The following is a 14,937-nucleotide window of genomic DNA, read 5'->3' as shown; positions in this document are numbered from 1 at the left end:
CTAGACCAGTGGCAGTAAAGCTGCTTGGTTGTCTATGGCCCCAGTTAATTTTAGAAAAAAAATTCGTTAGTGGCATCAAAAGATGCATCAGAACCGGATGAGTTCCCCCTCACTGCTTGTGGAGACTGGCACCCTGCATGCTCCGTATAGATGCAGCCACAGTATATCATGGAAATATGACAGTATGTTTATAGATAAAATAAACCTATTGTAATTTTGGTATTTTTAAAAGATATTTAGGTTAAATTTAGCAGAAAATTTTGAAGATCTAAGAATGCATGTTTATTTTTTCTTTGCTTTTTGTATGATAGCAGGTACTAATAATTCAGAAATGGAACAAAACAAGATCAAAGAAAGAACTCAGAAGCATTTGGATGACTATGCCAGAAGAGGACTGCGCACTCTGTGTATTGCTAAGAAGGTATTCATTTTAATACATATTTTCAAGAATGTTTCCAGTCTGTGACTGACTTGAGTGGTATACCAGCGGAGCAGATATCATCACTTCTGAACAGATGCTTCAAGGCCAAGTGCAAGGTCCTACACCTGGGTTGGGGGAGTCAGTGGTTTCAGCACAGGCCACAAAGATGATCAAAGAGCTGGAGCACCTCTGCTATGCAGACAGGCTGAGAGAGTTGGGTTTGTTCTTCCTGGAGAAGTGAAGGCTCCAGGGAGACCTTAGAGTGGCTTTCCAGTGCCTGAAGGGGGCCTACAGGGAAGCTGGGGAGGGACTTTTCACAAGGGCATGTGATGGGACAAGGGGGAGTGGCTTTTTGTTGGAGAGGGGAATATTTAGCCTAGACATTAGGAAGAAATTCTGCATGATGAGGGTGATGAGGTGCTGGCACAGGTTGCCCAGGGAAGTTGTGGATGCCCTCTCCATGGGAGTGTTTAAGTCCAGGATGGATGGGATCTTGAGCAGCCTGGTCTAGTGGGAGGCATCCCTGCCCATGGCAGGGGCTTGGAACTAGATGATTTTTAAGGACCCTTCCCACCCAAACCATTATATAATTCTATGATTTTGTTTATCCTTATGATTTTTCAGGAGGAATTTGTAAATTGACCCAGATCAGGCCTTGAGTTCTGTTAAACTGCCGAACAACTTAATAGACTAATTGTAAAACAAGGTTGTCAAATAGCCTGATTTTTCTTCAAGAGTCCTGAGCAGGTTTCCTTGTGTGAAACTTAACCTGGTTGGAATTCCAGATGCAGAAAAAAAATTAAGTCAGCCTAGTTTTATTGGATTTCACAAACAGTTTGCTCTGTTATGAGCTCTGGATGCAAAACTTAAATGATGCTTTGAGATTCCATTTCTAAATTCAAAACTGATCAGATGTAAAATTCCACAGCGGCTGATACAGGGGAGAAGCCTCTTTACAAAGCATTATGCAAAGTGAAAGTACAGGTAGTGTAGCTGTGCAGGCATCAAGCTGTAGGCAACTGTGCAGTGATTCTGTGACTGTGTCAATGCTGCAATTAAAGAGCAGTAGGGAGCTCATTGGCCTGCCTCTCTTCCATCTAAATTACATGTGTCAGGCAGCTCCAGGAACCTTCAGAGTGCCAGTGAGTGACCTGGCTTGTGAAGCCTGGCAAAGTAATCTAGCACTGTGAACGCTGTACTAAATCCATTGAGCAGCACATAAGTAATGCTCTGCCAGGGGCTGCGCTTCTAGATTCAGTATGTGGACAGCAGAAGGAACTTGAGGACGCTTCTGAGGTGTCTTTCAAAGCACAATATGGATACATGCTGTATGTTTTCTCTCCCGCTGTAGGTGATGAGCGATGCAGAATATGCAGAGTGGTTAAATAATCATTTTTTAGCAGAAACCAGTATTGACAATAGGGAGGAGCTGCTGCTTGAATCTGCCATCAGGCTTGAGAGTGAACTAACTTTGCTCGGTAGGTAGAAAATGCTCTTACTCCCAGGAAACAGCTTGTGATGTTCATAACTGAAATTTGCCTGCAAAGAGCTGTGCTATCCTCAATTTGTGTAGCACCGGCTTTCTACAGACCTAGAATTTATTGTCACTCCTGAATTTTCATAAATCTTACTGGTAAGTTTGTACTAGTTGTAAAACACATCACTGTTGCATTTGTGGCACAGCAGGTATGATCGTGCTGTGTCCTCCTACAGTAACATAGAGATAAGAAGTTAGGTATGCTTCTTCAGGAACCATTCCTCTGATGGTCATTTAGATGAGCAGAAATTGGGAGACCAAAACAAAAAGAAAAATGTTTGGTGTGAACAGCAGGCGGTCTGAGATAGTAACTCTAAAGGACTGCCCAGCAAATAACATTTGGAAAAAAGGTGCAAAGATCTGACTGTGGTGGTAAAAGCAGCTCATGCTAGAAGCTGAAGAGAGACAGATCCTATTGTGTGGAAAAGTGTAATTATCCACTTTTTGTGCCACATATGTTTAGAGAAATGCTATAAAACTTAATACTAAAGAGCTGTCCTGCTAGCTGCTGTAGTTTTTAAGGAATTATGTGGTCTACAGGTGCTCTTTTGCACTAGCGGAGGAAAGTCTAGTCACTGTGGAGACCTGCTGTGCTGTAGATTTGGGGTAGTCTGAGGTAGGAGGGAGAGGGAATAATGGAGTGTATTTGCATGAGAAGCCTGGGAGTTTGTGTCCTATAACCCCTGTAGGATGAAACCACCATGAGAATGAGGAAAAGTTGGCTTAAAACGGTCTTGTGAGGAGTTAGAGATCTCTGAGGCTGTAATGAGGGTATATGTCAATAGTCTCAAAAGTGATGGGCTCTGGAACAGAAAGATGTGGAAGGAATTCCCAAACATGCCCATAAGATGTCTATTTTGGGATGTGGATACATACAGAGGACTGTCCTGTCCTGTCACTCTGACAGCATTTTGGTTTTGGAAATACAGCAGCACTAATCATTCTGCTTGTCTAAATTAAGGTGCCACTGGCATTGAAGATCGCCTGCAGGAAGGTGTTCCAGACACAATACAGGCATTACGGAAAGCAGGAATAAAAATGTGGATGCTGACAGGTGACAAGAGAGAGACAGCTGTCAACATTGCTTATGCTTGTAAACTGCTGGAACCAGATGACAATATCTTCACTCTCAAATCACAGAGTAGGGTGAGTGGAAGACTACACTTCTCTCTCTTTTTTTCAAAAATATAGCCAGTCAGGCTATATCATAGGACATTAGAGAAAAACAGTGTTCTTTGCTTTCCCAACCAACCAAAGACAGCATGATTTCTTAGAAAGTGAAAATTTTGGAAAATCAATGGGTTGCTTCTTTGCAGGTAAAATATGAAATCCTTTCTATGTATGTAACGCCTCTTTATATACAGTCCCGAAATTATGGTTAATTATCTTAATTGAATAGATGACAGTTGACATGCTTCACATGTTATTAGAGATTTCAAATAGCTGTGAGTTACAGCATGTTAGCAATATAAGAATTACTGTCTTGCAAATTCTTTTAAGTTTTGTGTTGCTGTGTGTAATATATTCCCTCAGCCCTGTTTGTCTTGCATCAATGCACAAAGAAGTCCATTGGATAGTATTCAAGAAAACTAATCTGCCAACAATTTTATCAGTGAAAATGCCAATTTCTCTCCAGTACCCAGTAACTGAGTCATATAATGAAGAGTGGTTAAAAAAGCTGCTGGCTTGGGATGCAAGTTTAATCGTACTTGATCTCTGTGTCCTCTTGTGGATGCTTTCAACCAGCTGTTTTTCAAATCTTGATTTTTATAAATTTTTTATTTCTTAAGAGAGAAATGATTAACTGTAACTGGTAAAGCCATGGAATGAAATGTCTCTTCTCAGAGCAGAGACACAAAATCTGAGACTTCTCTAAGGGGCTAGAAGATTTTTCTAAGACTTTTCATTTTTCTTTTATTCTATGCTTATATGTTAATTTAGAAATTCAGTTTGTACCTGCCATAAGACATTGTATGGCAAGTGGTAAATGTGGGGAAAATATAGCGAAAAAGAAAGGTTTTTTAGTCCAGTTGTGTTTGAGGGAAGCTTGAGGTTTGATTTTCACTAATGCTTTTTTCTTCCTTTTTTCCTGTTGGGCACCAAGTGTCTTCCTTAACATTGAGAACTGAGCTCCTTTTGCGGAAGTGCTCATCTCTCTAATTGGGCTTTGAGATATAGAACAAACAGGATTTGATACTGTTGCATTTCAAAGTAATATAGTGAGAAGTTTTAAGAATATGTGTTCTTCTATAGAGCACACACATTCCATATATTGATATCAAGAATCTTTTGGGCATCATACATTGATGCTGACAAAATGAAAAATTCCACAAGGCCAGTTCTTCAGTAATTCATTGCAGCTTGCCTGTAATTTGATTTGAAAAGCACTTTTAGCTTTGCTTGCCAGACAATAGAAATGTAGAGAGCAAGTCTTCTATCAAAGCTGTATGTATGTTACAGAATCCCTAATGGTTAGGGTTTTCACTAGTCTATGAACGTTTTCTGATTTACTTCATTTTTTTACCTTCTAGTATGATACCCAAGTCAATCTACTTGAGCAAAGTCCTTTTATTAGCAACAGACTGATCCTTTGTGATTTTAGAGGGTTATTCAGCCTCATGTCAGAGCCTTTCTGGATTCAAATGAAACGCTAAACGAGGGCAGCATTTGACCTTTTCCCCTTAGGTGTTTTATAAATTGAAAAGGGAGCTAGAACAACACTATTTAATAAGTTGTATTTCTTGTCTTTGATTAGGATGCTTGTGCCTTGGGGATGAGGAAAATTTTAGAAGGCTTCCAGAAAAATACTCCTTCCAAAAAAAAATTCAGTCAGAAACTTGAGATTGTCTCTGCAAGTCCATCCACCCAAGCTCCAGGGTTCAGTGCAGGCCTGGTTATTGATGGAAGGACTTTAGAGTATGTCCTTCATGATAGCCTACAAAATATTTTCTTGGAACTCACAGAAAAATGTCGGGCTGTAGTCTGCTGTCGAGCCACACCACTGCAGAAGAGCGTCCTGGTCCAACTGGTGCGAAATAAGCTAAAGGCAACGACATTAGCTGTAGGTGAGTCCTGTGGTTATTTTCTTTTCTCTGAAAAGAAGTACAAGCCATTTTTTTGTCTCCTATGCTTTTGGTATTGTCTGTCACAAAATTTAACTTTGCAAGTTAAATCCTTTGAGTTATATTTGTCTCTGGCATAAGCTGATGCTAGTCTTCTGAACTAGTAGATTTAGTCCCTAAACTTACTTGGGGTAGTCTAAAGCAACAAGAACAGTAGCAGTCATGCACAGTGTTATGTAACATGTCCAAAGGAGCAAGTAAGGAGGTTTTCCTGGTTGTTCTCCATTACAACTGCCTAAAACAGAGGGGAGATGACTGACTGTGATTTAAAATACACATATTTTCTGTTCAGCGTGCCAACTAAGTTCTGACAAAACGAACAGTTAATATCCTTTTGAAGGATATAGCTCATTTCTGTCAGGCCTTCTGCTTACTAATCCTAGGGTTTTCAATAGAAATAGACCACTGTTGGTCGTAAAAATGTTTTTCTCTGAACACTCTGGTGTTCTTGTACATTTGTCTTTTCCTGCCGCTTCCATGGCAATATGATAGCCAGCTGCCTTCAGGTTGCATTCCAAATAAGAGAAGCTAGCTTTGATTTTTACTTTTCTCTTTTTTCTCTGTAGGTGATGGTGCCAATGATGTCAGTATGATCCAGGTGGCTGACACTGGTATAGGAATATCAGGCCAAGAAGGCATGCAGGTAGTGTGTACAATGACAGATGCAAATGACATCAAATTCCATTTTAAATCAGCTCAGAGTTTACCCCCGGAGGTCTAGTGACTCCACAGCCCATTACTGTGAAGAAGTTGCAGCCTGAGATCACATCCAGGCTGTGGCAATCTGAGAGAGGCTGAGAGTTTCGGCTCTTCAGCCAGGAGAAGAGAAGGCTCCAGGGAGATTTTATAACTGCCTTCCAGTACCTGAAGGGGGCCTACAAGAAAGCTGGGGAGGGACTTTTTACAAAGACATGTAGTGATAAGACAAGGGGAAGTGGCGTTATATTGGAGAGGGGAATATTTAGACTAGACATTAGGAAGAAATTCTTCACAACGAGGGGAGTGAGGCACTGGAACAGGTTGCCCAGGGAAGTTGTGGATGCCCCCTCCCTGGAAGTGTTCAAGGCAAGGCTGGATGGAGCCTTGGGTGGCCTGATCTAGTAGGATCTAGTCTAGGGGGTTGGAACTAGATGATCTTTAATGTCCCTTCCATCCCAAACCATTCTATGATTCATTCTATAATCTTCCAGGAGCACTCAGAAGCTGCAGGGGTTCAGACTCCAAACAGCAGAGCTTGCTGCCTGTCACTGAATTCCTTATTACACATGTCCTGCCAGGAAATAAGCAGCGTTAACGGTGATGATTTCTTTGAAGTTATGTGGCAATAATAAAGACAGTTATGTTTCTGCCTGGGTTGTCTTGAGCTGAGCTGTGTGTATTAATGTAAGATATTGCACTGAGAGGCTCAGATTTGAGTGAGGGTAAGACCATAAGCACTATATATATAAAAAGTAATGATTTATAACAGTTAGTAATTTGCTCCTTGGCAGTATCTGAAATTTATCTTTAATAGTTTGGTTATAACATATCCTTTCTTCCGTGTGTGTTGCAGGCTGTGATGGCAAGTGACTTTGCAATCTCTCAGTTTAGACACCTCAGGAAGCTGCTGCTTGTCCATGGTCACTGGTGTTATACCAGACTTACCAACATGGTGCTTTACTTCTTCTACAAGAATGTGGTATGTACCTATCCTGCCCCAGGGGAATTACAGTTTGCGTATTTGAAAGCAGTGAAGAATTTAATGGGGTTTTATAGTGTTTTTTAAATTTTCAATTGTGAATGGGTTCAAAAAGACACAAAAAGCATATGTCCAACAATTCAGTTTCCCATTTATGTCTGCAGAGAGCAGATTCGTTCCTTTGATTGAATTACTTGCTCAAAGCCATTGTGCAATTTAATAAACAGAGAGTAATGGGCATTATTAATGTGGTGGCAGAATGACTATTTAAACAAGTCATGTTCAGTTTTGAAATTTAAAGCTGTGTGCTAGTCAAATACAATTTCAAAGTGTCGGATTGGCAGGACCTCTACAGCACTTACACTTGATTTGCTAGAGATTACGGTAACCAAACAGAAGGTCTGCCTGTATTCCTCCTGGCTTTTAAAACACTTGTCTATGGGTAATATTTTATCATGTCATCTTTGACTTTTCAGGCCTACGTGAACCTCCTGTTCTGGTACCAGTTCTTCTGTGGGTTTTCTGGCACATCAATGACTGACCATTGGATCTTGATTCTTTTCAATCTCCTTTTTACGTCAGTGCCACCCATCATTTACGGTGTGCTGGACAAAGATGTGTCTGCAGAGATACTCATGCAGCTCCCACAACTGTATATGATGAGCAACAAATCTGTGGTAGGTTGAAGAATGCTTGATGTGAAGCAAATTGAAATGGTCAGTGTTTGAGCCATTTCTGTCTTTCTTTCCTTAATGGTTCATACCAGCAAACCCCTTTCTCTATTAGAAAAATATCTAGGCCTGTACTGAAATTTATGTGCACAAGTAAAAGCTGGTCTTTTGATTCAGAAGTTTATGCTTTTTTCAGCTCTACTCCCAATCTTATCAGACATTTGGATGATGAGAGAAATTAAGGACTTGAAGTGTAGTTACATACTAGGTAAACATTGCTACCAGCATGCTTCATTCACTGCCTTAGCTGTCAATGTGCTTCATCAAAATTGGTTTCTTTTGAGCATCTGGGCTTACTTTTAAAAATAAGGGCACTAGATACTTTTTTTTTCCACTGTCATGTAAGGGGCTCAACTGCAAAATTAATGAGGAATGGATAAGAACCAGAGCAAATGCCTTTCAAATAATCCTCCAGAAAGTCTTGCCATTTAGTGTGTTCTGTAATTTGCTGGTGGCACTTTTGTCCCATATGAAAACACAATATGTCATATCTGCTCTGTAAGTAAATTCTGTCCAGACATTAAGGACAGAAGAACTTTGGGACCGGGGGTTAGTTTCTAAATAAAAATTATATAAATCAGAATAAATTTCCTGGCTTATGTTTTGCTTAGTATGAATTCTAGCATAATTTTAACTTGATTATTTAATTTAAAAAAATTAATAAAACTAATTAAAAATTATGGAAGTTGAAGGCAGTGGCATACTGAGCCTGAGTCAGAATAGATACAAGAAGCCCAGAGGGAGGAAACATTGAGCATATGATTCACCTACAACTCAACATTTTCTTTATGGTCATAGCCTTTCAATAACAGATTTGATATTAGGAAGCATTTGTTTACGGAGGGGGTGGTCAAATATTGCAGCAGCCTCCTTGAGAGGCTGTTGATGCCCCGAGCCTGTCAGTGCTTAAGAAACATTTGGACAATGCCTTTACTAACATACTTTAACTTTTGCTCAACCCTGAAATGGCCAGACAGTTGGACTACATGATAACGGTAGGTCTCTTCCATCTAAAATATTCTGTTCTGGTTTGGTCTGTTGAAGTCTAGTCTAACAAATACTATTTAAAAAGAGTTGCGTATTAGTTTGTACAGTCTCATCTACATAACCTGGCAGAAGTCTATGCCTGGTGTAGAAGAGAAAGAGGCATATACAGTGAGGAGACCATTTGGTTTGTTTCTTCGTGGACTTTTACATTTATTTTTACACACCCAACATTAATGTTGCTTGATTTACAATATTTTTGGGAAATCAACTACTGTTGTGGTAGCAGCACAAACTAAGAGGCAGACGCACATGTACCAAAAAGAAGTGGATCAATACAGAAGAAACTAGGTCTTGGAATTCAGTGATGATAAGCTGCTAGGGTGATTCACTGACCTTAACCCTCTCCCTTCCTTAGTACTCAGTTAGGTGAGGCTCTGGGAAGGCTCTTCTGGTAGAAATAGCTGCAAGATCAGAGAGTTCCCAGATCTGAATGCTGATTTAAATACTAAGTTAGCTACATGTGTGGAGTGAGGTCTTCATTCTTGTTACCACAACATAGAAGAAGCCTTTTCATTGGAAAACTGGAATTACTTTTGCAGGTAATCTTTCTCCAAATCCAAATTTATGCCTAATTAAAGGTGCAGCAGTTTGTTCAATTTTTTTCAATGCTGTTATCTTTTTTTTCTTACAGGCTTATTTGCCTTCAACTTTCTGGATAACCTTGTTGGATGCTTTTTACCAAAGTCTCATTTGCTTTTTTGTGCCTTACTTTGTAAGTTGTGGGTATGAAATACATTTATACATTTTGACATACTGAAAACTCGGGAAAATTAGAGAATACAATAAAATGTCTGATTTTACTTTCTCATCATTGGTACTGAGCTGAACTGTGTGCATGCAAATACGTATGGTACTGAAACAATTCGGGCCACTTTGTTTATTAAGGAATATATTATGCTGACCGCTGTCTTCCTTTGCAGACTTACTGTGACTCGGACATAGACATTCTTTCTTTTGGAAACCCTATAAACACAGCAGCACTGTTCATAATACTATTTCACCTTCTCATTGAGTGCAAGTCTGTGGTGAGTACTTTGTTTCTATAAGAGTATATTCCTAACAACGTATGTGCATACAGCTTTCATTACAGATAAACAGAAGAAAGACCTTCATATACAAATCAGAATTAAGTATAAAAGATCCAAAACCTAAATATTTTGTTCATGACCTCTCCTAATGCATTTCTCACTGAAGCCCCTAGAATGACTTGGATGACTAAAATTAACAAAATTTGGCCTCAGAATTATTTGTAAATAGTGAAAGAATCCTACTTCATTTGGGTACGGTGGTTTTGGGGATGTCAGTTTAGTTTTGCAGATAGTAAAAACCAACCAGTGATCTACTCAGCCTTCGTTAGTTCCCAAAGCTTGCATCTCAAAGACAATAATGTGGACTCTTAATTTTGAATGCTTGGAACTGATTATCTAGTCTGTGGCCAGGATAAACAATTGAGAGGTATATTTTGGTGCCAGAACTAGAGAAATGGTATGCTACAGAAATGCTATTCCAGTTTTTCATAAAGTCAGCACAAGCTAAAGCATCTGTGTTAGCTTGGATAAATTTATGGCCCTTGCAACAGTAATAATTATAATTTTGCATAATTTTAAAGAAAATACAATAGTATTTACAGTAGAAGGACAGATTAATGAGGTTTATTCCTTTGTCTTTTTTTCGAAAGTGTTTATTAGCATTGTTTCATAATGGATGAAATTTCAAGTTGTGATTTTTAGTGTTCTTGTGGGAGCATGGGAGTGGTTATAAAAATGTGTTTACTGAGAATATATTGATAACATGATCCAAACTCTGGACAGGAACATGTTATTTAAGTTTGGTTTATTTGGCATTTTTAAATGCCAGTAAGCCGTCAGATCAGTGACTGTGTCATTTCAATAATAACTATTATAGCTGTTTAGGTATAAAGTTACAGAAAATTCCAATACAGAACAGTTAATTAATGTCACAAGCAGGATTTATAGGGGTGGTGCTGTGTGAAGATCTTGCCTCCATGTGCTTGAGAAGGCTTTCTCTGCTGCCAGTGGATGAGGTGGTCATCCAAGGCAAAGGGCACAAAAAAATATCTTTTACAAAGGAATCAAAAGCTATGCATTTAGTAAAATAAAAAAAAAAAATCAGATGGCTGGATTACATATAAACTATAGGAAGAAGGCCCTGTTCTTACTGGAATGTTTTGTATAAATTTAGGAATATTATCTGAGCAGATCTATCCTCTGTTACATTAAGCCTCTGTCTTTGGAGGAACAGTGTATGCATGAGTACACACATACAGGTGCTATGGATCTTTGTGTTTACAGCTTAAATCTGATTTCTTTTCTTTTCTGAATTGCAGACTTGGATACACGCAGGAGTTATAGTTGGCAGCATCCTTTTCTACTTTTTCTTCACTCTGGCATTTGGGGCAACCTGGAAAACCCGTAACTCACCATCAAATCCGTACTGGATCATGGAAAAGCACATAGTAGACCCTGTATTTTACTTAGTTTGCTTCCTGACTACTTGTGTTGCTCTGCTACCCAGGTACGTTTCTGTTTTATAACTGTAGATTGCTGGTGTTAACAGAATTGGTTTACTTTGAGTCAGCCAGGGTATAAATCTCTGTGGCTAGAGCACTTCTTCCGCCCTCCCACCCTCAATGTAAAGAAAGTTTAATAACTCAGACCAAGCCATGCAGAGACAGCTTTTTAGTGACATGTTCTCAAAGTAAATGTCAGTAACTGAAAAATTTCTTTTGTGGTTTATATTATATTAAATTATATATTTTATATTAAGTATTGTCTTTGGGGGAGAAAACCAAATTTCTGTTACCACAGAGTTTATATACAAATCAATTAAATTAGTGATCAAAGTTTAACATGTACTATATGTAGAAGTACTGTGCTTCATCTGTGTTTATTTGCAAAACCATTTTCTGTTTGAAATTTACGTGATGAATATATGTAATAATGTTTAGGATGAAGTGTGCATATACAGGCTTCTTTATGGGATAGAAACATGCTGACTAAATTCACAAGGGATTTTCAGTTGTGTTTTTATTATGCCTAATATTTAAGTGTTTTGTCACAGTGAAGAAGTCATAACTCCAAGTTAGATAACTCGTTCACCCTGGAAAGGCAGAAGCGTTGGGTGGAGGTCCCAGAAGCCTGCACACTGAGCAGGGAGACCCCTGAATAAGCTGACACACAAAACCAAAGCAGGTGAAAACCAATGAAAGAGACTTCATCAAACACTTGATTTAGCTGTATTTAGTAGCCATAGCCATCTTCCTTTCACTGGCTGAACATGAATTCAAGTCTGCAGCCTATTAGCTAAATGCCTCCAGTGCCAATTTATTCATTCATTCTTCCCTCTCACATCATTTCAGAAAAAAGTGGGACGTGAAACTGAACTGCACAGACATACTGAGAGAAGTACTGGGGAGAGTAACTGCTGTTTCCTACTCACCTGACATCATTTTATATCGTTAGGCACAGTCTGAGCACACTTTCTGCATAAAGTGCTGCAGTATAGACTGCATGAGTTTTAAAACATGATCTAGTGCAGTCGCTTGGCTGATGGTTTTTGTTCACGAAACAGCATTTTCAAAGACTGTTTTAAAGACTGCTGCGGCCTCAGGGTTACTTGATCAGTATTTAGTTTCCTTTTGTGTTGCTGGAAACAGTTTTGAGTCTGCTTCTATTCAGCTTATTTGAAACCGTTTTATTTTTATAGATATTTGCTGAGAGTTCTCCAAGGAACATTGTTTCCATCTCCAGTGTTGAGAGCCAAGCACCTTGACAGACTGACCCCCGAGGAGCAGAGGGAAGCAATTAAGAGATGGAAAGACGACTGTATTGTAAACTGTAGAGTGGAGTTCCAGGCTACTTCTGGGTCTTCCAGCTCAGCCATAGGTGCTGTACCAGAGGAAGAAAGCACTGCCAGTGTTTTGCCAACACCTAAAACACCTTTTGAGTCCTGTTCAAGGGGTGGGTTAGTAGGGGACACCTTTCTCCTACCAGACATTCAGGATCAGTCTCAGAATACAAATGACTTGAACTCTGAAGTGATTGTACGCCTGAATTCATCAAACGAAACTGCTTCAGACACTTCTGGCAGTAGTAACTCGCGTGCCAAAGTCTCTGTGCGTGCTTCCAAAGAGGGCAGCAGTGCTGTTTCTCTAACACATAAAGAAGGTTTGAATTCTGTTTTGTGTTGAGAAGATGACTTAATGTATTTCACAAAGTTGGAATGCTAACCGTTTAAATTCCAAGAGTAATAACTGCTGATTTATGCTGCGTTGTGGTTTTGTTTTCTTCAGCCAAGGTAGATAATGCACACATTTCCTTAAAAGCTTTTTTGTTTATAAAGCTTTTCATTAATTTATTAATATGTTCACGACTGAAGTGGCTAGGTTGGGGTTTGTATTTTTTTTTTTACATGATAGACTTTGCATGCTTCTCATTTCTTATATGCAACATTGCATAGTGCCTCGGGGTGTTACGGACATTGCATGAATACAGATTTGCAGTCTTTGGTTCAGGTAAGTCAGCCTTCTCCTTTGGACTGCTATCCTAAAATCCTAGCTTTCCCTGAGATTCACCACTTGATGAGGTATGAAGTAAGCAGAAGGGCTGGGATGTAGTGTTACTGAGTGGCTTGCTGCAAGACTTCTCCAGTATGTGTATACAGCGATTGTTCTAACCATTGTAGTCCGGTTTATTCACCAGGCCATTGCATGGGGCCATCTCCATGCTGGCCAAACACAATTGTAACCATTGGAAGAGTGGCCCAGATGAGATGTGTGCCATGTGTCTCCCTCACCATCCTCTTCCACAAAAAAACAAATCCTGGTGCAGCTTTTTGTTCTCCATGGTAGTTCATCCTTCTGCTACATCTCTTCTCTTTGTCTGCATGTTCTGTTTCATGTAATTCACCACTGACTGGACCTTGCACTTCACCCAACTCAGATGTTGGCTGCCTGACTTTTCTCTAAACTCTGCCTAATGCCGGCACTGCAATTTTGTCTGCCAGTGGCAGTGGGTGGCTGCAGTCAGGTCTTTTGGTATAAATAGCTGATGGTATTACTCTTCTTCAGGTGTTTGTGCATTCCTCCAGGCTTTTATAAGAAATAGCTAAAGGCTGCTCAAAAGAAGGTATAGCCCATTGCGTGTCCGAAATTTGAGCTGTGTTGCTCATCCGTCTTGGAGATGTCCTGCCTCTGCCAGTTTCCTACAGCTCTGCACACTGTGCAAAAGCTGACTGAGGCGCACGTGGCTGTTTCTGGATTCCAGACTGTCTAAAATACTGCCTCCTTTTTACTTCCCTCCTTCAAAAGTTATGTGGCCAATTTATGGACAAACTTAGGAAATTGTTTGTATCCAGTAGCACCTGTTGAAATGAAGAGTGTCCTCAAACTGTAGCTTCTAATGAATTATTAGTGTTGAGCCCATTTTTTGGTTCTTTTTCTTCCTATAACTTTGTGCTTTCAGATTGCTAAGATTCATGTGTTTATTTGTGTTTCAGGCAAGGGCTCTGCTTTTTAATTGAACCATGAGTTTTCCATGTCAGTCATCAAGATGACGTATTCCACATCTTTTAAGATCTCTGAAAGAATTTAAACAAACACTGTGAGGTCTCAGACAGCTGCTGCTATTCAGGGCAGATACTGAGGGCATGCTAAGTTCATTCAAATGCAGGTCACCACACATTACCAAAAATTTAAAATGGTTCTGTTTCTAAAAGGTAGAATCTAATTAGGACTGACTCCATCCCTAGTGTTAGTGAGGAGAAAAATACCCTTTTTGTTTAGCCTGTAGAAGAAAAACAGTGGAAGGAGCCAGCAATGACAGACCTTTCTGCAAATACTTTTTTTAAAATTTGGTTCAACATATGACGAAATATTTTTGTTAAATTCTAACATAAGATTAGTGGGGACCTTTGAAGTGATGGCAGATATTCAAACTCTAAGAGATCATGTTGAGCACATTGGTTTGCAGTTGTGGTTTTCAGAGGTTCTGTAGCATCCTTCTTGCTGCGGGGGGCACCTTGCCAGGAGTGGACTTTTGAGTGAAACATCTTAGCTTTCTCTGCAAGGCATGTGAACTGTGGTGTCAAAGGAGGTGCAGAACAGCCAGTAGGTTGTGTGGGGAGATTAGCTGGTAGAAGGGCAGAATTGTACAGGAACAGGCTTACTGAGACTCAGTGAATTCACCTGCTCTGCTCCACAGCCACAAGGCAGGCTTGGCTCTACCCTTCTTCTCCTGTTTTGAAGGGTTCCAGATAAGGAGGGCAGTCCAGTGCTTTCTTGCCCTCGAAGTCAAATACTGGTTTTGTTTGTATTGTTTCACCTGAATGTTTCTTATGCACCTTAAATCTATAGCCTCTCTTCACTTGTGGCCCCAGAGAAT

The 14,937-nt window shown here is 39.7% G+C and overlaps 1 protein-coding gene across 3 annotated transcripts in view; it reads left to right on the top strand.

The window, feature by feature from the left end:
• ATP10D (ATPase phospholipid transporting 10D (putative)) overlaps nt 1–12,814 on the top strand; it is a 38,498-nt gene extending 25,684 nt beyond the window's left edge. For all 3 annotated transcript variants that reach the window (XM_069856095.1, XM_069856094.1, XM_069856096.1), the window contains 11 exons: nt 312–421; nt 1,773–1,899; nt 2,920–3,104; nt 4,714–5,023; nt 5,647–5,723; nt 6,633–6,758; nt 7,235–7,435; nt 9,168–9,248; nt 9,457–9,561; nt 10,884–11,071; nt 12,263–12,814. In XM_069856095.1, coding sequence (XP_069712196.1) covers nt 312–421; nt 1,773–1,899; nt 2,920–3,104; nt 4,714–5,023; nt 5,647–5,723; nt 6,633–6,758; nt 7,235–7,435; nt 9,168–9,248; nt 9,457–9,561; nt 10,884–11,071; nt 12,263–12,746 — 1,994 coding nt within the window. In that variant the 3' untranslated portion in view covers nt 12,747–12,814. The remainder of the gene's footprint in view (nt 1–311; nt 422–1,772; nt 1,900–2,919; nt 3,105–4,713; nt 5,024–5,646; nt 5,724–6,632; nt 6,759–7,234; nt 7,436–9,167; nt 9,249–9,456; nt 9,562–10,883; nt 11,072–12,262) is intronic.
• The last annotated feature ends 2,123 nt before the right edge of the window (nt 12,815–14,937 follow it).

This window comes from Phaenicophaeus curvirostris, chromosome 4 (genome assembly GCF_032191515.1).
Source record: "Phaenicophaeus curvirostris isolate KB17595 chromosome 4, BPBGC_Pcur_1.0, whole genome shotgun sequence".
Classification (NCBI taxonomy): domain Eukaryota; kingdom Metazoa; phylum Chordata; class Aves; order Cuculiformes; family Cuculidae; genus Phaenicophaeus; species Phaenicophaeus curvirostris.
The sequence above is the reverse complement of the archived record's forward strand: the minus strand, read 5'-3'. Positions and strand labels throughout refer to the sequence as shown.